At 38.1% G+C, this 26,967-nt stretch overlaps 1 protein-coding gene across 5 annotated transcripts in view; it reads left to right on the forward strand.

The window, feature by feature from the left end:
• TENM1 (teneurin transmembrane protein 1) overlaps nt 1–26,967 on the forward strand; it is a 775,694-nt gene that overhangs the window by 531,593 nt on the left and 217,134 nt on the right. For all 5 annotated transcript variants that reach the window (XM_032391374.1, XM_032391377.1, XM_032391378.1 and 2 more), the window contains one exon: nt 2,524–2,724. In XM_032391374.1, coding sequence (XP_032247265.1) covers nt 2,524–2,724 — 201 coding nt within the window. The remainder of the gene's footprint in view (nt 1–2,523; nt 2,725–26,967) is intronic.

Below are 26,967 nucleotides of genomic sequence, written 5' to 3' on the forward strand. Positions count from 1 at the left end.
TTCAAGGCAGTGCCTTTATGTTACAATTCACCCCAAAGGAACCTTTATGCACACACGCACAAACATCGTTTGAAATGGCAATAGTTTTCTCATTTAAAGAGACACATTGGAAAATAAGTTTACTAGTAATCAGACCTTTTTCATGCTACATTCCTCAAATAAGACTGATTTCAGAAATAATATTAAACCATTACCATGGGAGATGGTCTCATCACAACTGTTGTTCAGGAAAGAGGCTGCTGAAAATGCACTATAATTGCTTTTTAAAGATGGCTCATTAAGACTATTACACAGCATTCTAAAGGGTTTAATCTCATTCTGCTCCAAGAGTTTAGCTTTCCACCTCCCGTTAGCAATAGTAGACTTTTGGTGTGAAAACTGTATCTGTTCCAATGCATGGCCCTGGGCCTAGACAGGGTACCAGAGTACTTCTGGAAATTGTTTTTATGGTGATCCAACCACAATCATTATATTTAAGTTGTAAATTTAGAGGTTATGTGGACATATGCATGTTCACCAAAACGTGCTGTCTCTCACAACATCTACAGTTGGCCATGAAAATGTTTGACCTAATTAATTTAGAGCCTTATAATTAAAATTTGGGAGCAGTTGAAAAATGGCTTAGCTTACATTTCCCTTCTAGGGATCACTAAGAAAATCTGTAGAATAACCAAGATAGCAAGGAAGAATGCTCATCATATTTAACAGGATGAACTTGTCAAATACAGTAGAAAAGAATGTTTAAGTCATATGTCACAGACTGGAAACTCACAGGCTGAATTGGGCTTATGGATGGATTTTGTTTTGTTCACACAGTGGTGATGGTGGTAATGTTTTTTGTTGTTGTTGTTGTTGTTTTTAATGCAGTCTACTTGCCAAAATTTAAAAATAGAGGAGTGTCCTATAAAAACCTCTCTTTTGGGTCTCTTGAACAACTGGAAAATCTGATAACCCTGGGGCCATGTTCCTACATGGTGATGATCACCTGGAACCAAGAAGCAGCACTTTTTGTTAAACTGGGTGCTTCTCCCAGTTCACTCCCAACACACTGGCTTCTTCTATCCAGTTCATCTCAATCATGTAGGCTGCCTGCTGGCCCATTCAGCCCTATGACTTCGTGCCTCTGATTTAAGTGACTTACATACTCATTGAAAGTGGCCTTTTAATAAAATAAACTATACTAAGTTAAATCTTATTTTACTTGTTAAAGTTGTTGTGTTTTAATATAATACAATGGCCTCCTTTTAAAACATTATTCCGTACTTTTAGACTTTCCCTCTCACTCCAAATAATGACCGAAATCAAATTAGATGTACCTTTTCGTATTTATTTGCTGATTAGCACAGGTAGTAAAGCATTGTGCTGATGACCTTGAGATTTGGGGTTAATTATAATGGCAATAGCACTAATTATAATAATGCTTAGTTAGGCTTACTCTGTTCCATGACTGTAGGCCACACCCAAAACAAGACCAGTTTTGCAATGAAGGCAGGTTTTTATCAGTCTGTCTCCATGGCTGGAAAAGTCGTTCAAAGCATACATTCTCATTATGGGGAGTTATTTTAGTCTCATCTTATTTGTATTGGGAGAGTAGAATTTCAGAAATCAACCTTGTTGTTTCCCATGGAATGGTCACTCAGTTAAAAACACAAAACTATTTTCCCCGAGGCAAACACAGGGATCTACTCCTAAGAGTTTATACCTTTGTTAGAACGTGTCCAAATATTTCCAAACTCACAGAATCAGAGACAAATAGAAGTACATCTGTGATATTCTAAAACATTGAAAACTATGTCACAGCATCCTGATGGAAGGAGAAGCCATAAAAAAAAACTTTAATAATTTTTAAAATTAAGTTTACAAATGTTACATTTTCAGTGTTTCTAAGAAATTAATGAAAGATTATAATAAATTCATAATATTGTATGATTTCACGTAACAGTGGTCAGCTCACTTAGTAATCTAAGCTTAAAAAAGACATGTACGTTTTAATATTTTATATATTTATATATAAACATTTTTATATTTGTAGACATATTTTTATATGTAGTATATTTTATATTCTCTGTGTAATTATTATGTATATCTTCTTCTCTAGTCACATCAACTGAAAGCCATTTCTCAGAGCTATGATTCCAATCTCAAAAAAGACAAGGAAGAACTCCCCAAAAATTCTTGGGCTTTTTTGCAAAGCTGAAGAATTCCTATCGAAGGCCCACAGTGGTGCACCCACCCATTTGTGTGGGAGTACTGCACACTGCTCACAGTTTTATACAACAGATGTGTGGTTTCCTTCGTCTTCTAATTTTAGGATACAAACTTTATGATACCCTCCCATATTTTTAAGTGTTAATAATCTTCTGGTTTGAATCCAGCCTTTGCATGAGACATTTTATTACCTAATTAAAACAGTATTAATGACATAGTAGGAAATCAGTGTGCGTATCTCAGTTTCACTATCCTAAGGTATACAGGCCACACCTGTTCACTTTTAACCTTTTTCCTCCTTTTTGGTGCCTTCAGAGGACTGCTTAGACCCGATGTGTTCCAGCCATGGCATCTGTGTAAAAGGAGAATGTCACTGTTCTACTGGTTGGGGAGGAGTCAACTGTGAAACCCCACTTCCTATATGTCAAGAGCAGTGCTCAGGACATGGAACTTTTCTTCTGGACACTGGAGTGTGCAGCTGTGATCCCAAGTGGACAGGATCTGACTGCTCAACAGGTACATCGGAGTTACCTCTTTCTCCTGCTTCCTCCACTCCCAAATCCTCACTGGTCTTTGCCTTAAGGTGGTACTTCTCAAAGTCTGATCTGAATGCCTTCATGGTCATAAGGGGCTTCCAAGTATTTCCTAGGTTAGTATTTGACTGGGTTTTCGTAAGCAACATACTACTGGGCTTGTAATTATATCTTTTGTTGCTGTCAGTCTGGACTTGAACCTCTGCCCTCATTCTGCATTCTCTTGTAGTCATTTCATCCTTTCCCATGTCTCCTACTGTCGGTTCTCTACAGGTTATTTCAAATCAGTATCCGCCCCCCACCAAACTCAAATAATCCTTCATTTCCAGTCATCTGCTGAGTATTTCCGCTGGGTGTTCCATCACTTAAAAATGGAACTTAGCTCAGGAACTCTATTTATACCTTGCCATATTGCCGCCCAATTACTATTCCCACAACTTGGCTTTCCTTTTCCTATTCCCTACCTTAAAATCAGTGATGGATCTCCACTGTCTAGAGATAAAGTTCAAATATCCTCGCCTGTTATGAAAAGCCCACCAGAAACTATTCCAAATCCCTGTCTCTAGCCTGTCTTCTACTTCTGCTTCCTGCATAAATCCCTCCTTCTGCAAAAGGACTCATATGCTCTGCTCACTCCCAGTACATCACACGTTCACACTTTTCTCTATGCCCTTTCCTCAGCATGGAGTGCTGGTACCTTTCCACCTCTGAAAATCCAACCCATCCACCAAGACCAACTACAGTTTTAGCTATTCTATAAAACCCCTCCTGATCACATCAAGAGGATCCTCTGAAATCCTACCATACTCATTGCTAGAATAAAATCGGCATCGTGATGTAGCCATTTGCGTACATGATTTGTTTTTCCACCACCTAAACTAAAAATAATGGGTCATTCTTTATACTCTTTTTTCTTATCCTTAGGCCATGTGCTCATTAAATGAGTAGAATTAATAAATAAGAACTCCTATGGAACCTCTGCTTATGAATTTTGTTGAGGATATAAAATGCCATGTGCTAAACAGGAAAGAATAGAAGCTCTGTGAGACTTCTTGTACCACTGAATTCGTTTATGAACCAAAAAGTCTGCAGTCTTATGCTGTAAAGAAACAAGAACATCCCTCTGTTAGGAGCATTAATTCAGTTTAATTTTGTTGCCTCACATAGAAATAATATGGGAGAGAGGATTGCATTTTACAGTTTCAGAAATGTATAAAATGATAAAGACAATGTAATAATAACTAAAATGCGGACCTTAAAAAATTATTCATTTATTTACTGAGCAGATATATGTGTGCCTGCTATGTGCTTGGCATGGTGCTTGGTGCTGGGGATATTGGGGCAAACAAGATGGATGTGGTTCTTGCACAAGAGAAGCTTATAGTCTAGTGGAAGAGACACATAGAACAAGCTAGAAGTGGTTAGAGAAAGAAGGTAGCTGGGTATTGTGGCTCTAACCTGATTACTGATTTATTTGCTAAATGTTATTGAACGCCTTCCAGCCTTTCATGTGTCAGATATAGTACGTCTAGAGCTTCAAGTTTAAAACAAGAATGTTAACATTTGTATTATTACTAAAGCACACACTCACATAATTATTCTGTAATAGGCACTATTCTAAGTGTTGTACATATATTTTTTAATCTTCATAATAACCCTGTGAGGTAAGTCCTATAATTGTGCCCACTTTACAAATGAGGAACCTGAGGGGCACCCAGGTGGCTCAGTCGTTAAGTTTCTGCCTTCGGCTCAGGTCATGATCCCAGGGTGCTGGGATCAAGCCCTGCATCGGGCTCCGGGCTCAGTGGGAAGACTGCTTCTCCCTCTCTCACTCCCCCTGCTTGTGTTCCTGCTCTCACCGTGTCTCTCTCCGTCAAATAAATAAATAAAATCTTAAAAACAAAAACAAAAACAAATGAGGAAGCGAGACACAGAGAGGTTAAATAACATGTCCAAAGTCAACTGTATAATAGGTATCAGAGTCTAAACTTGGACTAAGGTATTCTGGCTTCATATTCCATATATTTAACCACTGTACTGTACTGTCCTCTCCCCTAGGAGCCCATCACCTAATTCACCATATAAAAAAAGTCTTATCGTTGGACTATGTGCAGGGTCAGGTGCCGCAGAGCACAAAGAGGGAGCCGTGGGGTATTTCCATGAGAAGAGGCCCTATAGTCAGGCAAGAAGTCAGCACTTGAATCAACATTAGAAAGATGTACATGTTTATTATGTGGACAAGAGGGGCAAGAACATTCCAGGCAGAAGGAGTAACTTAAAGAAATAGAGATGTGAATTCAAATGACACAATTGAGGATTTGCAAGTCATTGGGTAGAGCTGCAGCCTAGGAGTCTAGAGGAGACATGGGCAGGAGCTGGAACATGGGGAGTTTTATTTGCACAACATGTTAAGGGATTTGCATTTCCCCTTGACACAATAAGAAGCCACTGAGTGGCTTATAATAAGCTGCAAGTTGGATAGACCACTGTGACAGCAACTGAGAGGACTGAGATGCATGATGTGGGGACGTAACGGACAAGCGCAATGTGATTATGAGAAGTAAAGTGCTGGGGAGGGCCTGGGCTAAAACTGCAGCTGTGAGAATAGTGAGGTGGAGACAGACCAGAGAGCAGTTACCATGGCAGATGAGGGACAGAGAGGAGCCAGGGATAAGTATCCTGGGTGGCTAGGTAAAAGGAAGCACCACCAGCTGAGACCAAAAAAGCCCTGGCAGAAAAACAGGTGTGGGCAGAGACAGGACCTGATGAGGTCAGTTGTGGATGTGCTGAGTTAGAGGTGTCTGCAGAAGATCCGGGTGGGGATGTCCAGCGAGGGATTGATGGGAGAATCCTGAACTGGACACAAATATTTGTGATATAGTTCAGACCTTAGGAATGCACATTATTGTTCAAGAAGATGCAGAAAATGAGAATGAAGAAAGTCAAGACTCTAGAGAACACCAATATGTAATATCTTTACCATAAGAAGGTTCTTAACATTTAGTCAAAAACTTGCCTCTTTATATATGACTTAATAAACATTTATTGATTAAATAGTGATTCTGTATCATACAATTTCTCCCTAAGGCCACTCACATGCATATGTGTCCTTCCTGATGCCTCAGAATTGGGCAAAACCTTTGGCAATATACCAGTCACCAGTTGTACAAATTCAAATATTTGTATTGCCAACGAATCAACATGAAATTCACTGTGCTGAGAGTTTCTCTTTCCCCAGTTCACCCCTTCCACCTAATACACAAAGACATGCACCAATCCTGTCAGCAGAAATCACTCAGAAGGAGAAGAAAGGGCTAATTATGAACGTGCCTATGCTTGCCCCTCCCCCCTTCCAGATGAACTACCCTGAACCCTACCCCACTCCTCCCTCACCTCAAATCACCCTTACCCACCCAAACAAATCAAATGATCAGGAAAAGTGATAGTCCATAGAAGATTAGGTGTGGAAGAAAGTGTAGAGATACCTGCTTCAATGTTTCATAGATGTGGTAGTTTCTAGTCCCTCTGCCTAGGCATCACTAGAGATTCTAATACTTGGAGGCACAGAGACGTTAAATGGTTTGCCCATAGGTGAAAAGCCAAACAATGATCTAACCTCCTCACTTAATTGTCCATTTGCCAAACATTTGTTGAGCCCTTATTATTTCCCTGTCAGCATGTGAGGTGATGAAACATATCCATAGCTGGGGAGACACTTGTGAACAAAGATTTAAAATGTCTCTCACTAAGTGCTCTAAAAGAGAGAGAGATGCAATGCGCAAGGTGTATTTTGCATTACCTGAAGGTCTAGGAAGTGCTCACAAAAGATTTCACAGATCATGAAGGGGCCTGTATACCACACCTAGGAGTTTGGACTTGAGCCTGAGGACAATGGGAAAGCCATTGAAGGGGTTTAAAGAGGTTAATTTCATGACCATGTTTGTATTTTGTTTTATTTTTTTAAAGATTTTATTTATTTATTTGAGAGGGAGAGCGAGAAAGAGAGCATGAGTTGGGGGGGAGAGGCAGAGGAAGAGGGAGAAGCAGACTCCCCGCTGAGCAGGGAGCTTGATGTGGGACTCCATCCCAGGACCCCGAGATCATGACCTGAGCTGAAGGCAGACGCTTAACCAACTGAGTCACCCAGGCGCCCCAACCATGTTTGTATTTTAAAATGATAACTCTGAAGGTAGTTTGGAGAATATATTAAAAAGTGATGAAAACTTGATATAAGGGAATTTAAGCACAGATAGAGGCGAAAGGATGGATATGAGAGAAGCTAGGAAACAGGACTTGGTTACTGGAAACATGTAACGGGAGGCAGGAATTTTCACTAACTCTGTGATGTCTACAGTGGGAGACTGGATGAATGGCGGCACCGCTAACAGAGAAGTGAATTATTTATCTATGAAACAAGTTTTCATCGGGCACCTAGTATGTGCCATGTGCTGGGATCTTGGGATCCATCAGTGAGGAGAACAAAGATTCCTGCGCTACTGGGGCTTGCCATCTGGCAGGGTGAGACAAGCAGTAAACGATGAACAATGGAGGCGCCCAGCTGGCTCAGTCGGAAGAGCATGTGACTCTTGATCTCAGGGTTGTGAGTTCGAGGCCCACATGGGATGGAAAGATTACTTAAATAAACAAGACTAGAAAAAAACCCAACAATGAACATGGTTCAAGTTTTGAAACATGAGAAACCTGAGGGCCAGAGAGGTTAAATAACTCATCCAAGACCAACGGGCTAGCCAGTTGCAGACCTACAAATAGAAACCAGTTCTGCTGATTTCATTCCATGTCTGGCATTCTTTTCAGCCCTCCATCCTCACCCCTGCCAAAGGAAGAAGGAAGAGTTAGATAAGAGCTGGGACTCCAGGGAATAGATGAGCTTACAGAAAAGGGAAAGTTCAAGGAGATGAAGGGCATCAAATATCAAGTGCACAAATGATACATTTTTGTCCAGAGAGCGTGGATGAAAGCCACATTCATCCATTCTGGACCCAATAGAAAAAGAACACTTAGAAGCATCTCTTGCTCAAAGAAGCAAAAGGGTGGATAGGTATGACCCAAAACTCAGCAGCCTCTCACCAAAAGCCTTCCTAATAAAACTACCAAATTGAAAAATAGGGGAAGGAAATGCCTTCCAAATCTCTAGTGTCACAGTAGGAATAGTCCTTCTGTGATTTTTAAGCTCCATAAAGGTTGTTCCCACAGAGCATATTTAACCATCAAGATGATCTCACTGTGCAGACTTTTAATTGAGTGTGCTCAGTACAGGAAGCAATTTAACATCTGATTCTTATAATGGATCATGTCATTTCAAAGGTGGATATGCTCTTTGCCATTGATCATTTTCTTCCTCTAAGCGCATGAAGCTTAGCTGTTAGCATGTTAACTGGGCTGCTCTGATACCAAGAGGACTGCAGTGAACGCTTTACTGATGATTTTCAGTCTGTTTTGCAGGTACATTGAGTGTTGTTAGCAGCACTGAACTGATACTTGATATAGGTTTCTCTCACCTGAGGGTCTCATGGTACTTCACAAAGGTTAACTCATTAGTCTTTTAAAAAACCTCAAGAGGAATACATTCGAAGCTTGTTGTAACATGGTTGAGATTTGGGTATACCCCAGGTCAAATCACGCTCCCTTAAAATGGAACTCCTTGCCATGAAATCTCAGTAATACATTTAACCTATGCTAAGGATATTGGCCCTAACCTCTACTATTGTCATTTTAAAATGCACCTACTATATTTCTTTCACAAAATCTGGCTTCTCCTGGTCACATAGTCTTTGAGGGGGAACATAAAAGCAGAGTTCAGAGCTTTGTAGTCCTCTCTCCCTGATGAAACTTCCTCTGAACCACCCCATGTATTCTTACTCATAGATAAGTGGCAGCGAAATTCATAGAAGGTAAGCATTCACGTAGAGAGGACAACTCTTGCTCTTCTCTACTGTGATCCTCTCTCATTATACTGTATCTTAGAAGTAGATTAATCAGCTAGAGAGAGATGGAACATTCAGCCCTGAGGTATTTCTGAACATTCTATTTGCTATACAGCAGAAACCATACGAGGTACTCTCATTGTGTACCCCATCCAAGCAGGGTCAGTTCCTGAAGACCCCATAAGGCTTTGTTGTAAGGATATTTGTTTTCAGGCTAGCCTATGACATGTGGCCATCTTGTCCATCAGAGAGATGACAGTGTGTGTGTGTGTGTGTGTGTGTGTGTGTGTGTGTGTGTGTATTCACAGATCAACGACCTTGAATGACTCGCTTAACTTCTTGGAGTCTCAGCTGCCTCATTTGTGAAATGGTAGATTAGCCAAATGGCCCTTGAGGCCCCTTCTAACACTGAGATCTATGATTCTTGATCCTGTATATTGAGCTTTTGGCACTGATTATGAATGGTTCATGGATACAGTCCATAAACTCTCTTAACTCCATATTGTTTATGGTGAGAAAATATTAATTAAATAGTTTTGTTTTCATTATAAAGACATCCATGCTTTGATATATAGACCATGTTGTTTGAGAATTTACCTCTATTTATAGAGGTACACATACACACACACACACACACACACGTGTGTGTGTGTGTGTATATATATATATCTATCTTCATTATAACAATGTCTCATTATGTTTTTAAGTGTTCCCTAATGGATGGTGATATGCATCTACTAATAAAACAGATAATTAGAGGAGGAAGTTGTAAGAGGCTCATATAATTATTTTTGCCAGGGAAACTTTCCTTGATTATACAAGTACCATATGCTTTAAAATCATTATTAGTTTTCCCCTTTATTGAAAGTGTCAATAATCAAAAGATTTTCATCTGACTATACATGTCTACCACATACAATGTCACTTTCCTGCAATTTCCAGGTATTGATCAGATCATTTGAAATGATTAGTGTGTACACTGTATTTTTCCTACAGACATTACAGGAACAGCAGGGTCATAAATGCCATTTGATAAAGAAGCGTTGTTCAAAATGTAATGCACACGCTATGGGCACAACTATGTAGCCATTCATCATGCCGGTGAAGAGAAAAATCTACTCGTATATAAAACAGCTAGACTTTAGCATCTTCAGTAGAAAAGAGATAATTAATGTAACCAGATAGGAGCCTAGCGTTTCAGGTGCTTTTCCCTATTCGGTTTTGGACACACACCTGAATTTCTTAGGAACAGTAGCTAAGCTCTCAGAAGAAACGTTTCTGTTAGTTAGCAAACAATGTTAGCATATCATAATGCTACAAATTCCCTGTACTTAAAGAAGAGCTCAAATATAGACAGCTAGCCACTGAAACATGATAGGAGGTATTATAGTGCTTTTTAGCCTACAAGGACAAAAAGCTTGTGACTAATCCCTAGATAGGCTTCATTAACTTGCTATTCAAATATGACAATCTCTGATCAAATTTATTTTAAAGTAAATCTTTTTCTATTCAGTAAAAGAATAAAGAATAAACCTTCAGGTGGCTCTGATTTGATTGATTTCATCAAAAAAGAACCCTGCTTGATACAGTGGATACACCATTAACACTACAGTGAGGTCGAAACATTAACTCTAGGTTATTGAATCAGTAAGTGAAGTTCATTGGTGGCACTAGAAATAAACCCAAAACCATCCTTAAGAGAATTACAGGTCAAATTAAGTGTGTAAGACTAAATCCACAGGTATATCTTTGGGAGGTAGGTATGAAGTGGAAAAAATCACACTATTATCATGATTTCCTAGCAACACATCCCACTCAGAGATGGTTTCTCACCCCCTAAGCTTTTTTTTTTTTTGTCTCAAGTGAAAATAGAAATGGAGCCCCAAAATATTCTCTTATTCAAAATCCCTTATCTTTATAAAAGAGAATTCGTTTAATGACCATTAGATTGTATATGTATAGTCAGGTGATTCAAAGCACATCAAATATCAAATGTTTTCAAAATACGTCTTTTACATTTTGTTCTGAGACAATGAAAACCACACCTGTAATGCCAGCAATGCAAAATCCAGTGGAACTTTTGACAGTTTGACAAGTTTGAACAGAGAGGTAAATTTGCAAGTGCCTCTCTGTAAATCCGAACTAGCGACTGTTCTAGGACATTAAAGCTTTAAAATTGTTTTTCAAACCGGAGACATATATTTAAATAAGGTGGCAATTGCGAGGCAAGAAAATGTAAGTAAGCATGAGTGTGAGGAGGTGTGCTTATTTACATGGTTAAAGTACAGTCCCTGATAAGGAATGCATTTGTACACATCGATAGCAGCATCTCAAGAACACAGGCAAATTTTGTGTTTCACTTGAAATGCGTTCCTCTCATTTACTCAAACTCTTATTCTGAATCCTGGGTTCATTTGCTATTTGGCATTTTTCTCGGTTGTTGTTTATCTACATGAAGTGAACACAGACCCAGTAAAGGGTCTATCTAAAAGGTGTATTTGGCCCTGGAGGTGGGATCCTGTAGGGAGCTGGGTGCCCACCTGCACAGAGTGATCTGCTGCCTGGCAGTCCTCTGCCAGGGCTGAAGGAGGTGGAAAGGTTTTATAGTGGAGACGGCTGTGAGAGATTAAGGGAAGCCAGAATGCAGTTGTGCAAAACTGGTGGCCAGGACACGGGGAACGGATCAAAATACGTCCCAATTCTGTATGTCAAAATCAGATGATCGGAGATTCTGAAGAGCATCCCATATGTCCTCCCCCACCAATAAATGGAATGATACCTTCATTCCTAAAACACAAATATCCTACACTTATTTGATGGTTTTAATTTTTTCTCCAAATACTTATATACTCATTTTTTTCATTTCATCATTATGGACATAATATGGGGTCATTATTCGATGTTGGATTGCACATTGATCTGTGATGATACAAAATGACTTCAAAATACCTGAAGGACTATTCCAGATCTTCTGAGTCATTGGAGAGAAGGAGAAGAGGGATGGGAAGGACAGAGATTAGTCCTTCATGAAAGAGTAAGGACAATACATTTTCACATTAGGTGGGGGCATAGAAATTCTGAATGGGGTCTTGCATCTGCTATAAAAAACTTGACCAAATTCCCAGTAACCTAGCAAAAGCGTTTCTGGTACTCTCATACTGTCCATGAGGTGTAAGTAAAGTAAGAAATAGTTTCCTCATTTTATAGTTGAAGGAACTAATTTGCTTTGAGACACAGGACAACTTACTTTATTTTGTATGCTTCAGAGTTGAGGCTGACAATAGAATTCACAGCCCAATGCCTTGTCCTAAAGATCACTGTGGATTAATTTTTTTTTTTAAATCTTGCTTGTGATTTGCTGAGTTTCTTGAATGTAAAGACACTTGTCTCTCATTAATCGTAGAGAGTGTTTTAGTCATTATTTCTGTAAATCTTGTTTCCCACATTCTCTATTACCTCCTTTTGGAAGTTCCATTAGACCACCCCACTCTGGCTTCTATGTCATTTACTTCTTTTTCCTATTTTCCATGTCTTTGTTTCTTTGTTATATAGATAATTTCTTCAAATTTGTCTTCTGGCTCACTAAATATCTCTTCAGCTCTGTTTATTATGATGTCTAACCCTTCCACTGAATTTTTAATTTCAGTGATTACTTTTTATTTCTAAAATTTTAACTTAGTTTTTTTTTTCAAATATTCCTCATGGATTTTTGATAATTTCTTACTCTTTAATCCTGTTTCTGGTTACTCCCTTTTCTTTAAACATATGAAACAAGAATTATTTTATATGCTGAGAAGTGTACCATGTCAAGTTTTGTGGGTCTGGGCCTATGGTTTGTTGTTTCTATCAACTCTTGCATATGATGGCTTGCTTTCTTGTTTCTGTTATGTTTTATTGTGCGTTCAAATATGTTGAAATTCTAAGTCCTATGCAAAGCGAGTATTCCTCTGGAGAGGATTTACGTTTGTTTCTGTCAGGAACCCATCTCCTACAGATCAGAGTAATTTAAATTAAAAATCTCAGGTCACAGTTTTTTTGACCATACAGATAGTATAAATCAGGCCCCACGCCCTCATGAAACTTGACTAGTGGCCATGAAATCTAGGAGGAAACTTGTTAGTATCTTCAGACCTAAGCCTGAGACTGATCATTTTCTTCTAGTCTGTCTTTGCAAGGCACATTGTCTTCTAGATGGGTTTCAAATATGGGTTTCAATGCTGCATCAGCCCAAAGTTTAGCTAATAATCTGTTCCCCACTCTGGACCCTCACCAAAACTCGACATAAAGCAGATGCCTCTGGTGTCCTGGCAGAGCTGACTTTCAATGTAATCTTAGGCAAATCAGCCACTTTGGGTCTCAATTTACACATCTGCATAATGTGTTTTTCAGCTAAGTGCACATTTAAATCTATTTTTTAGTAATTTCCATTTTTTTACTTTAAGCAGAGAAAAAAATTTTAAGTTCCAATTAAATCAAGAATTCTTTCTACTGAAGTATGGGTAAACACATTAGAGTCCAACAAACTTAAAAGAGTTCATTCCATGCTAGCGAAATGGTTCAGTTTATGTGTATTAGAAGAACATTTTGAGAAGTATTGTTCAAAAGATATTTCTGAAAACATAGCAGTCAAATTAACAGTAGAGTCATGAATAAACAGTTTCAACAATCAAAGAGAGCTTCCCACACTTCTCTGCTAGGTCCATTTATTTTTAAAATTTTATTCTGCATGTCAAGCATCAAGCATTTAAAGTACTCTAAATACACTGCCTACTTTCTTTTCCAACACGCTCCTCTTTGTTCATTTATTTGTTGACAGACTTACTGGCATAATCATGGAATGTTTTTACTAGATCAGATCTTAGAGAACACCTAGTCCTGCCCCCTCCTTTTATAGAAAAGAAAACTGAGGCCCAGAAAGTTCGAATGACTTGTGCTGGGTCATGCAGCTAAATTAGGCCCATAGTTAACATGAGAGACAAGTCTTGGGATTTCTGGTTTAGACCTTTTGTTCAATTTACCATTCAGAGAAGCCTGTTCAAATCCAGGTATCACCTTTCCATTGTCAGCACTTGCACTGACTATCTAGAAAATTGGCAATGTGCATATACAGGGCAGCATCCCAGCATCTCTTCTTGACTGTCAGAAAATTATGAAAATTGTCAGAGTTTCAGGACAGAAAAAATTCAGACAGAAATGAACTCAAATCCCAGCTCGGCTTCTAAGTTACTGTGAGACCTCAAGTAAGTTACTTGGTTTTTCTGAGCTTCTCTTGTAAAATGGGGAAATAATTCTTATTCTGTAAGGTAGTTATAAGGGTTAAATGAGATAATATATGTGAAACACCTAACGTAGTGCTTCTCTCATCATAGACATTAAATTATAATAATAAATGGTAGCAATTATTGTCATTATATTTCAATTCTCATTGTAAAGACACATTTCAAAGACAAATCTTTTGTAAGTAGAAGATAAATCAATAGCTGTCTCAAAGAAATGCATTTTCAGATACTGTAAAGCTGAATTAGTATAAAAGAGTATGGAAATTCTCTCTACTCCAAAGTCATTGCATGCTTTTGTTCCTACCTAAATGGTGGTGTTTCCTCTGTTTGTAGGATAGGTGTTTTACTGAAAAGTTGGCTAAAAAATAGTTGTTCTGTCTTTTCACTCCCTTTACTTTAAGTTCTGCTATTCATTATAAAATCACAGTCAAGGAAAATTTATATTCCTGGTATGTCAGATAAGATTAGAGTTCAGCAACAGGAAATACCTCCTTCAAAAAAAAGAGTGGCTTAAACAAGATATAAGTGTGATTTTTCTCTCACACAAAAGAAATCTAAAGGTAAGCACCCCAAAGCTTGTGTGATGACTCCAGAAAGAAAGCTTTTTTTCACTCTCACCTCTACTATCTCCAAGATGGACCCTTATTCTCATAGTATGCAATGGCAGCCAGTTTTCCAGCTAACACATCTTTGTTCCAGGTGCTAGAACCCAGACTAGGGAGGGGGGAGAGACCTTGTCCTCTCTCTCTTTTTTTTAAAAGATTTTATTTATTTATTTGACACAGAGAGAGAGTACAAGCAGGGAGAGGGGCAGAGGGAGAGGGACAAGCAGACTCCCCACTGAGCATGGGGCTCCACGTGGGGCTCAATCCCAGGATCTTCATGGCCTGAGCTGAAGTCAGATGCTTAACTGAGCCACCCAGGCACCCCTGTCCCCTCTCTTTAAAGGAGACTTCATTGAAGCAACTGCTGGAAACATTCATTTATATCTCATTAACCAGTAACTAAGCCACATGACCACACCTGGATGCAAAGGAAGCTGAGAACTGTGATTTTATTTAAGGAAGCTATGTGCACAAGTAAATAACATCAAATTTCACTGTGGCTTCTAGCTCCTGACCAGCACAACAGGGCAACATGAGCAGTTCTGTGATTCACTGAGTCCCCAACAGAAAGACAAACCCATGGCTCAACAGAAATAAAACTTTTCTTCATATTAAGAACAGTGAAATACTTCACCTATGGATCTTCTTCAAGATTTGGTATGGAAAATGAATTAAAGTATCTCCTCATTAGTTTTTATATTTACTTCATGTTGAGGGTGCCTGGGTGGCTCAGTCGGTTAAGCATCTGCCTTCAGCTCAGGTCATGATCCCAGGTCCTGGGATCAAGTCCCACGTCGGGCTCCCTGCCTAGTGGGGAGTCTGCTTCTCCTTCTACCCCCACCCCCCCTCTCGTGGTCTCTCTCTCTCACTCTCAAATAAGTAAATAATAAATAAAGTCTTTATATTTACTTCATGTTGAAATGATAATACTTTGGATATATTGGGTTAAATAAATATAAAAATTATTATTATTTATTTAAAAGAATTTCACCTGTATTTTTAAACATTTTAGTGTAGCTACTAGAAAATTTAAAATTTTTCATGTGGCTTGCATTGGAGGCTCACATTCTATTTCTATTGGACAGCACTGCTCTAGCATATGGCAGTATTAAGTTTAGCCTACAAAATATAACCAAATGTATCTTCCAAATTAAACTGATCCTATTCAGATACCAAGGTACCTGAACAAATAAACTTATAGTTTAAGATTGTTGGCAAAGGTAGCTATGTAGAGGTCTACCAAAAATGATGATTTTGGTTTTAGTATAATTGACCAAGAATCCTTCTTGGCAATAGTAAGACAGCAATGGTAACCATTACTAAACCCTCCTCTAATGTATGACAATAAAACTATAATAAGGAAGCATAAAAGAATGCTTATATCTATATTTCCTAAGACAGGAGAAGCACTGATTCATTAATAGAGTTCTATGAAATATGATAAAGAATACAAATGTGGGACGAGAGTAGAATAATTAAATGCCTAATGATAACCGACTTCTTGTGTAGAACATGAGCCTGTGAAGCCCAGGCTTTCAATCTCTCAAGAAGGAAACCAGCATATTTTTCATAAAATATCTAATAAAGTAGTAGGTTTATAACTTGGATGGAGTAAAGAGGTTTTATGTAATCAAATGAGTTAGAACACTCTGGGTCCAGTCAGAAAACCTGTAGAGATAATAAACAAACTGGCAAAGATTAGAGTTTGTTATTCAGAGTGGTTCTTGGATGGTTCTTAGGCCATGAACTCTTCCTCAGATGTTTTATTTAGTTTGATTGTTTACAAAATCATGTGTGCTATATAAAGGAGAATTACTAGGATGGAGTTAGGTTCCTCAGGGTCACCAAGTTATCAGTTGACATCTGAGCTGCCGTGACCCTGTCGTCCATATTCGTACCTTGCATAACTGCCACAGAGCCTGGTCTCTTTATGGGGTGGAACAACCGAACTCAGATCTTTCCACAAGGTCATATTAAATCTGAGTTTTTACTTAGCAATAAGCTTTTCATAAACAGAACTTGACTTTGATAAAAATCTAAATCACTTCTTTTTATTTATGAAGGTCACCACATTAACTTGGCCAGAGTTATTTTTCTCTAACATTCTTGTCAAACCAGATACCAGGACAGTAGAGACAGACAGAATATCCATTTTAATTATCATCAATCCATTCATAATAGGAGCTGTCCTTCACTTCAGGCACATGAGGGAAGGGTTGAAATGGTCCTTGGGAATCAGTGGACCGATAAATTGCGAAAGCCTCTCTCAGTCCACCTCAGCCCTCTCGGCCTCCTTACATTGTTAGTCCACAACCTAATGCAAACAAACTCCTGAACAGCCATACCAAGGGTTAAAATAGTGAAGAAATGATTAATTTCTTACTTTTTCACGATATCCATCTTAAGCATCACAATGAGAAAAGAGAAGCTAATCCTAGTCATGAATCCTATACAGCAAATAAAAATCTATAACATTGGCCTCCAGGCTAGATACAAAGTTTCTTGTAGATTTATCCCACATCTTACCCTTCAGTACCAGCAGGTTTGGTGGTGCATAAATACATTTTTTATGTGTGAGGGAATTTCCTTTTGGGTTAATACATCTCTCTCTAAAAATATATCTCTCTCTAGAAGATTAGTTCATGGCAAAGCAAACCACATAGTCCCTGAAGACTTCTGGTAGAAAGCAATAGGTTCCACCACCATCCTAGAATTCAGCTCCTGAGATATGATTTAACTCTACCATAAGGAGCAGAGAATGGATAAAAATTTAAAGATGATTTTTAAAGGATCATATATCTAGGCAAACTGTGTGCACCTTGACAGGAGATATACAAGGGTAAAAGCAAATTATTTCCAGATTGCCAAAGAACTGAATCGAAGAGAAGATAGTCCAGTTGCATAAGTCAGATATTCAATAACAGTTCACCCTACCTCTGCTTTCACAGTTAATTGTTTCTTAGCTAAGTGGAGAGGAAAAGAGGCAAAACTCTCAGATATGGGAAGATATCTGTGTTAAAAACAGGTCTCATGAAATGCTAAAACCAACCCAAAAAGGCAATGCAACAACAAGGTCTCTACCTATGGAATTCCAGCCCAGGATGTTCCAGGAAAATTTTAGTCATCAAAGAAACCATTGATGACTCTAAGGAATCTATATTATACAAATAAATATACCTGATGTAATTAAATGGTAAATCATCTACTGAAGTATCTACCACCATTGGACTAGCTCACCCTAATCTAGCAGACAAAACTTCTGGCTGCAATTTGCAAACCCCTATTTCTAAGAATGTATTAGGCATACCTTTTCTGGCCCAGATAACCTGTACCATGGTGGAGCTAATTGATGACTATAGTGATGAGTATGGTAAAAATGATGATGTTACATTTGTTGAGCTCTTACTATATACCTGCTTTACACATATTATCCATTTAATCTTCATAACAAGTCAGTACTTCCAAAATATTTATTATACAGCTGTTTTCTGCAAGATGTTATAGACAAAAAAAAAAAAAGCCTGTGGTGAAAAAATAAAAGGAGAAATACTATATGTATTAAAAGCTCCTTCTTGGAAATTCACAAAGTACATTCTCATATTACAGATTCTAAAAAATCCCTGCATAAGGAAAGCTGTCTACCAGAGCTTCCCCCAAAATTTTTATCAGGAAACTCAGGTTTTGCTTAACATTTCTTCATATCCTATGGAGCTAACAGTGTTCTTTGGAACATACTTTGGGAAAAGTTGCTATAAAATGGTATTGCCATTTTATAGATAAGGAAATGAAAACTTAGAGAAATTCAGCAGGTCCATCTATTCCCAAAACCCATACTCACCATGAACTATAATGACTCAGATAACCACTATCATGGTATTCTCTATTATGTTCAAGGTGCTTTATGTATATTGTCTCTCACCCTTGTAACAATCTTGCAGTAAAAGCACTGTGATCCCCATTTTATAAATTAGATCCAATGACTTACCCAAACCCTGCCAACAAAGAAGCTTATCCAGGATTGTTAGCAGGGATGTAGAGTTGGCTGGTTCTGGTCATGTGGTCTTAAGCAAATTACCTAACTTCTTGAAGCTTCAATGTCCACATCTGTAAAATGGGTAGAATACATCTGGCACAAAACAGTTATTCAGCAAACTGTATTACACAGTCAGTAATAAGTTTAATCAAGCCAATAGACTGTAAAATAAATACATAGTGAGGCTTAACATTAGAAGTATGGTTCATGAATTTATTCATTGCCTCTAAGGTAGATAGGAAATTGATATCAATCAAGTTTTTAGGCGTCATTATAGAGGGCAATTGAGGGCTAGAAAGTAGCAGGCAGCCAAGTAAACCCCGTGCCCTGTGAGGGAAGATATAACTTCTGTAAAAGTCATACTTTCAGATTCAATCAAAAAGGTTCAGCACAGTGTAGAGAAAAGAACAGTTTGGAGTCAGACAGATCTGAATGTGATGCCACCTTCCCCCCTAATTAGCCACATGACCTTAAGCAACTCATTTAACCTCTCTGAGCCACAATAGCCACCTGAAAAAAATGGAATTAGCACCGCCTTGCAAGGTTGCAGTGAAGATTAAATGAGATAATGTACGTAAAGATTCTAGCACTGAACCTGGCATTCATTACATGGTAGCTTTGGCCCCTAGGGCTTTGACTTCTCCCTTCTAGAGCAGCATGCTTTAACCCACAAAAGGGAAATGTCTCAATGAATGGGCATTGGCCTGGTCCCAGAAATGTGCCTGGCACCCTCTACAACTTTAAGGGTGGTCTGGGGTGGAAACTAATGTTAATTACAGTCTTTTAAAATATTAATCCCAGAATGTCTTTAATCGCCAAAGAGTGACATGTGTCACTGTGAAAGAGGAATCCTGAGAGAATAAAGTAATCAAAAAAATTTAAAAAGCAATGGGGAAGGAAGATTTCCCAACTTTGGCAGCTGATTTACATCTATTAAGCTGATATAACCAGGTGCAAAATCCTTGGGCAAAATTTGAATATCGCTATTTTTTTCCCCTGAAAATTTCAAGCAAGATATAAATTGTGTGCATGTTTATGCAAATATCTTATAGATGTGTTATAGATACAGTTGGGGAGGGCATTTCCCCCATTCTATGCAGAAGCTAGTGAAATAATTCTGGAGTATGCTCTAATGACTGCCTAAATAGAAGTGCATGTAGCATTTAATCTCCAAGCATGCACTTAAACCAGAAAGTCACACACTTGCACAGTCAAACACAATATCACATGCAAGTTACACAAATGTACAAACATGCATACACCTACACAGTCATGCACACGTGTACACTCATGCACATAAACAATCCTTACAGGTACACACACATATACTCAGATTCTCGCACACTCACATAATCTCCCATACACAAAGATACTATTGCACACTCATGCATGCACTCAACCACATGCTTGCTGACTCATGCACACCTATGCACACTTGCACATGTTCACATACTCACATGTTGCTGTTCTTACACACATACACACCAAAAGTTTGTATCCATTTAGAAAGTATAGCGTCATTAGTTTGAATAAGAAGAAAATTATTCTATAATAATAGAATAATAGTATCCTACCTGAAGCTTATTGTGTTTGCCCATTCAACATTTAAGATTTTATTTACTTAGGTTACATTCTGCATCAGAGACCGTAGAGAATTTGAAAGGCTATAAATTGTATTTAGGCCTTTTTAAATGTTAACTCTCTCTCATTCTGTCTCCAAATACAGAACATCTTTAAAACTGAAGTGCTTCGGGAAAAAAAATGTAAAATTTTGTAATAGTTGTAAATTGATATGTGCACTGTAGAGTAATTTAAAATCATTAGAATGATGCATTTTTTAAAGTAAGTGCCTCACAAGAAAATGAGTGAAGCAATATCACAGTATATTAATGGAGCTCGAGACATCTTAAATTGATTTTGAAATTAAACATCAAAAACTGCAACTTGAAAAAAAATAATTAGGGTAAACCATTATATAGCAATCAAAAAGAAAAAAAAAAAACTCTTGAAATTTAGGAAATTGCAAATTAAGGGTGTCAGTCATCCTGATTTGGCAAGGGCAAGGATTGTCAATGAACAGAAAACATATGCCTACTTAAAATATTCTTGAAAACTGAACTGTGCCCAAGGTTTGCTACTCTCTTTTGGTTTCTGATGTTGGGCTTTCTTTTGCTTGTATTACATATCAGCATGAGAGTTTCGTTCAGCAGCGGGCTTGCAAACCTTTTATCAGTGGAAGATTTGACCCTGTGAGCTTTTTGCAAAGGAAGCTGGTGACACTAAACTGGAGGAAAGGGTCAGGCTATTCATCTCCTCTTTTCCCACCCCTAAAATTAGATTGAACTGTACGAAATTGCTGATACTCCATCTATAAATGTGACATTTTCATGTGACTCAACCTAATATTTTCAATATAACTAGATCTGGGAGGAAAAATTGTAATTATCTGGGAAATGGCCTCCTTGTTCTGATCCCAGAAGGTAGAGTGAAAATAAAAGTGATCTAAAAATCATTTCTGAGGCATGTAGCTAGTTATTTAATTACTATTAGCTCATTCATTGAAAAAATGGGAATAAAACCAACCTGTCACATGTAACTCAAAAGTTAGTAGAAGAAAATTAAATAGCCAGTATATTTTTAAATAGTGCAAATTATGGTACAAATAAGCTGAAGTGCATCCTCACTTGTCTGGCTCTTTCTCTTATTCAGACTATTCTCAGGTGTAAGCTAGCTTACACCTCTTACCAGAGGCTTTCTCCATTTTTCGTATCAGGGCTGAATACTTATCAATTTGAAATATCTCCATACCGAAAGTATTTATCTTCAGCCACCCCTGCAGGAGAGGATTTAAGTCTTTTTCAACATTATGTGGATTTCTCTATTATATAAACTGAACCCAGTCTCTGCTAATACAGGTGCCTGTCGTTTTACTCTATTTCCTTCTTCTTCTCCTATCTCCTTGGGTTTCTGACAACTCCTTGTCAAATGGAGTAATAAGATGCAACCTGCCCCCTCCTTCTAGATACTCCTTCTATTATTTATTCTTCATGGACATACTGGTGATATTTTGTACTTTGTTTGATTATGACCTTAATCACTTCTAATAATTATTTCCATAAGACAAGTGGAATGATTTCAGGCCTGGAAAGAACTTTACTCAGGTTATCTGTAAGGCAACAGGCAAAATTAAGCACCTACTATGCGCTGGATCCTATGTGTTATGGGACCAGGACATACAAACAAAACGGTAATCCAGACAGACAGCATTTCTAGACAGGAATTTGGCAAGTGTGCAATGCTATTCACAGTAATTACTCAAAATAAGAAGAAATCAGCACAACTTAAATGTGCAGTAGGATCTGAATGGTTAAATAAATTAGGGTGCATTTTGGGATATTATATTGCCATTGAAATGTTTAAAAACAATTTTTCATTTATATTAGAAAGTTTTAAGATGTAGGAAGTCCAAGAGCAAGCTAAAAATAAAAAAATGTGTATCTAGGGGCACCTGGCTCTCTCAGTTAAGCATCTGACTCTTGATTTTGGCTCAGGTTATGATCTGAGGGTTGTGAGATTGAGTTGAGCCCCGTGTCGGGCTCTATGCTGGGCATGGAGCCCGCTTAAGATTCTTTCTCTTCCAGGGCCCCTGGTGGCTCAGTCGGTCAAGCGGCTGCCTTCAGCTCAGGTCATGATCCCAGGGTCCTGGGATCGAGCTCCACATTGGGCTCGCTGTTCAGTGGGGAGCCTGCTTCTCCCTCTCCCTTTCCCTGCTGCTCCTCCAGCTTGTGCATGCTCACACATGTGCACTCTCTCTGTCAAATAAATAAAATCTTAAAAAAAAAAAAAGAAAGATTCTTTCTCTCTCTCTCCCTCTGCCCCAAGCCCCTCTAAAAGAAATGTGTATCTAATATCTAAACAAAGTACCTAAAGTACATAATAGAAGGAAAGATGCCAAAATATTGTCAGCGCTTTTTGCTAGCTTGAAGGATGCTTTTCCCTTCTTTATTCCTCTCTGTATTAGGGACTCAGGGATTTAGGATTATAGAAAGCAACATAATTTAAAATCCTGGCAAAAAGATCCTTGAGGACAAGTTAAGGCCCTTATTCATTCAGAGAAGAATTCCTAAAAGACTTCAAGTACTTGAAAAGCTTTTCAGACAGGGCATGGTGACCAAGTCTTCTCCAAAACAATTTAAAAAAAAAACAGAATAAAGACATACATAAAATATAGCAAGAGAAGTCAGGTTTTGGCTATACTGCAGAGTTTCAGTAGGGGAGGGGATAGTTTAAAAATCAGAATTGCTTATGATAACAAACCATGGCATTTTCTTTTTAGGAAGTATGAACAGCAATTTTTCATCTGTTTATTAAGATTCAAGAACAATTCAGGCACTCTCCTGAAGGTAGAAGGGTTAACTGATTGCGTTACGTAACTTGAAGTTACGTTAAGCCCTTTGCCCTCAGAGCACTTGGTACAACTCTGGCCTCTCAACATCATACCCTTTACTATGTGCCATTCTGAAAATCTGTTCAGCCCTGTCTTGATAGTCTTTAGGAAATCAAATGGAGAAGATCCTCGATTCACTAGTAACCAGAGTAATATAATTCAAAAAGCGATTTCTTTTCTCACTCCTCATATTGGCATCTTGGTCAAGAGTGTCGGGAAACAAGTATTCTCTTGCTCTGTTTGTTGGTGTGTTAATTGGTACAACCTTTTTGTCAGTACCTATCAAATTTAAAATACACAGAGCCTTCATCCCAGTAATTCCATTTCAAAGAAATACCCTAGAGAAATGCTGGTACGTGTGTACAAAGAGACATTGCTGATAATAGAAAAAGGTTTAGAAACCATCCAAATGTCTGTTTGTAAAGGATTAAAGTATAGAACATCCAGACTACGGTATGCTATATAACAAAGGAACAAGTTCATTCTAAATAGATTTCACAGTATGTCTTGGAACTATTTCCCAGTTCATGAAAAATATATACAATATTATACCATTTGGGTTAAAAATATACCTACAGAACAGTCATGTATCTATATATACCTATGTTAATTTCATGCATAGAAAGATGTCCAGAAAGAATTTTTAGCAAAGAGTTATTGGTGGCTACCCTCTTAAGAAGGCACTATGACTGGTTGCTCAAGATAGATGATTGTTTAATCTGCAGGCAGAAGTTTTACAGTGAGAATGTATTCCTTAATTAAAGACATAAGAAAAAATTAGGAAACAGGTGTATAATATAGAAATGAAGACAAGTACTTAACATAGATGTTTGTGGCATCTGACAAGGACGAAACCTGGGAAAATTAGGCTAAACCTAGAAAAGATGGTGGCAACATGGGTTTTAGGTGGAGATAGAAAACATGGAAAAAATCATGTTTATAAAAGCAAAAAAAAAAATCTTAAGATTAAATAACACAAAATGTGCAGAACTATAAAGAGAACTATAAAACTCTACTGAGTAATGAGTGAAGACTTGCCCCACTAGGTTTCAAAATATGTTATAAAATGTAAGTAAATAAAACAAGTTGGTACCGATGCCTGAAAGGACACATCATGGAACAGGATAGAGTCTAGAAAGCAACTGAGTACACATAAGAATTTGGACTATGATACATCAGTAAGGATAAGACAGATAAACCAATAAATTCCAAAATGTTAGGTCCCAGAGCAAATGGCCTGGAAGTCTGACCACACCTCTCTGAATAAGTAGGAAAATGATGGGTAGAATGAGAAAGTCACAGAATTCCCCAGAGCAGGAGTGAGTTTGAATGCTACTGGTTTAAATGTACTCATTTTTCATGGTTTTTAGATTCTCTAATTTTACTTAAAGATTTTACTTTCCTGGGGCACCTGGCTGGCTCGGTCAGTGGACCGTGTGCCTCTTAGTCTCGGGGTTGTGAGTTGGAGCCCCATGTTAGGTGTGGAGTTTACTTAAAAATAAAATCTTGCAAAAGAGAAAAGATTTTACTCTCCTGTGATGATGCAGGAATGGGGAGGGGAAGTTCAGAAGGACCAGTATGTTTGTGAATGGAATCCAGGTATTATTTCCCCTTAATATTTAACTCTCACTTTCATTTCATTAACAGCCTCTCACCTCTTCTGGAGAACCTATAAAGAAGGTCTTCTTATCCAGGAATCTCAGTATTTCTTATAGACTCTAAAAGAACTCTGGGAGATGCTGGGGTGGGGAACTAACTGGCGAACTAGTTTCCTTTCTGGGAAAAAAATTAAAAAAAAAAAATCGTCATCATAACAGGAAGAAAAGCTTAATTCATGTCCCTGAGGAATTTAAAGTAAAAATCATAGGGCAGCAAGATGGAAACCCCTAGGTTTTTGAAACCAGTCCAAGCTGAACCAGAAGGGCCTAATGCAGTCATTCATTGATTTGAGAGATAGGATATGTCAAAGGTATTAGAGTTACAATGAGGCAACCTACAAGGCAGAGGCTAGCCTGCCAACCTTTACTTGATCGTTTGCTGCTTGATATTACTGGCAAGAGGGTCAGAAATATTACCTCTTCCCTGCCCCCTTTCCTCTTTGTGTTATATCTAGTCAATTCTCAATTCCCCTCTGCTTCAGCTCCAGTCACCTCAAAAATAAACCTTCTCCGGAAAGCTTACCTTTACTACACATATATCATTGTCCTTGGGCTTGGCACTGTTCAATCTAGTCAGGTGTGAAAATTAGGGAGGGATGATTAGAAATCCCTTAGTATCCTTTTGTCTCAAGCCACCCTTGTTATTCCTATTAGTGACACCTATTCAGTGACACCTCTCAAGGCATATGGCAAGATACTAAGCCCCTTAGTTTCTACTTAAAAGAAAGAAACCTAATTAACAACATCAGTAGTAGTGACACTCAAAACTTTGGTGTGATCACAAAAAAGTCTAAAAATTGTAAGAACAGCCTAAGATTAATGACCAAACTTCATATACTGGGGAGTCTCTGAGGACTCTTCTAAAAACCACTTTTCCTTGTTAGATTTTTTTTTCTTAGCACCAGAACCACAAGGGGGGGGTGGTTCTCAATATGGTAGAGTCTCCCTTCTTCAGATAGAAACATCTTGGGCAAGTAGTTTTCTCCTTTTTTGAATTCCTACATAAGATCTTCCACCAATTCATTCTGTGGATGTTTACCAGATACTCTTTGCCAGGCACTGTGCTTACATGATGCAGATACAATGGTGAAAAAATCCAAACTCAATCCCTCCCTTCATAGAACTCACACTTGAGGTGGTCCAATACATAGAAATCATGTGTTCCATTTCTATTTACAGCCCCTTCATGAAGAATAAGGACTCTTCCCTTGTTAAATATGTTTCTTAAAGCTCTACAAGGGGATAGACTCTGCAGCAGTATTTCTTAAACTTCAGTGTGCATCAGAAATAACCCAGAGTGCTTACTGAGCAGACAGATTTCTGCTCCCCTCCCTGAGATTCTAATATGGGAAGTCTGGGCTGGGAATCAGGTATCAGCATGTTTAACAAGTTTTCCAGATGATTACAAGGATAACACATTGAGAACACTACCTCCACCCTTGCTTATAGCTAATTAGTAATTCACCGATTTCAATTTAAGGCAATTAACTTTTTTTCAGTCTTTTCTGGACGCAGGAACAGATGCTCAGCATCTTCTTCATATAAGAAGTCTAGACACAGCCCAGAATTGATCATTTTGTGGTTGATTTGGGGCTTTTGGCCATATTAATAGCCAGTTGCTATGCCATCGATCAGAACAGAAATATGGTCATTTCAACCATTAAGATGGCCAACCAAATAGCTGAGCTGATGATGCCGTGGTAACATTTAGACATGTCCAAAGTCTGGCAAGTCGCAGCAAAGACAGTTTTTTAATTCTTTCCTAATCATGGTGACAAAACTTAAAGAAAAATACCCTAAGTAATTTCCATTGAAGAGGTTTAATTTCATGATCCACCAATGGCCGGTTCAGATCCGAGTGTTGGCAACTAATGACTGTAGGAAACCTTTGTGTCCTCACCCCTAAAGGAACGTAACAATAGCAACTTATTTGAAGATAAAATGATATAACATATAAAACTGCTTATTACATTGCTCTGGTTGGTGCTCAGTAAATCTCTTTTTCCTACCCAATGACCCAGACTTCGTAGAAGTTAATCTATATTAAAAGGTCATTAAGCAGTTGTGATCATAGTATATATGACCCTACTACAAACCAAAATACAAAGAGAGACTAAGAGAAAACACTGAGGCAATTCATGCATTATCATTCTTTTTTCAATTTATTTCCTAGAAGTTGTTAGTTTTATGTAAGAGGCTTTGGCTGAAAATAATGCTACCTTACCTTTGTGTGGCATTGCACTTCTCAAAGCTCTTTCC

The sequence above is a fragment of the Phoca vitulina genome, unplaced genomic scaffold (assembly GCF_004348235.1).
Source record: "Phoca vitulina isolate PV1807 unplaced genomic scaffold, GSC_HSeal_1.0 scaffold62, whole genome shotgun sequence".
NCBI classification, from domain to species: Eukaryota; Metazoa; Chordata; class Mammalia; order Carnivora; family Phocidae; genus Phoca; species Phoca vitulina.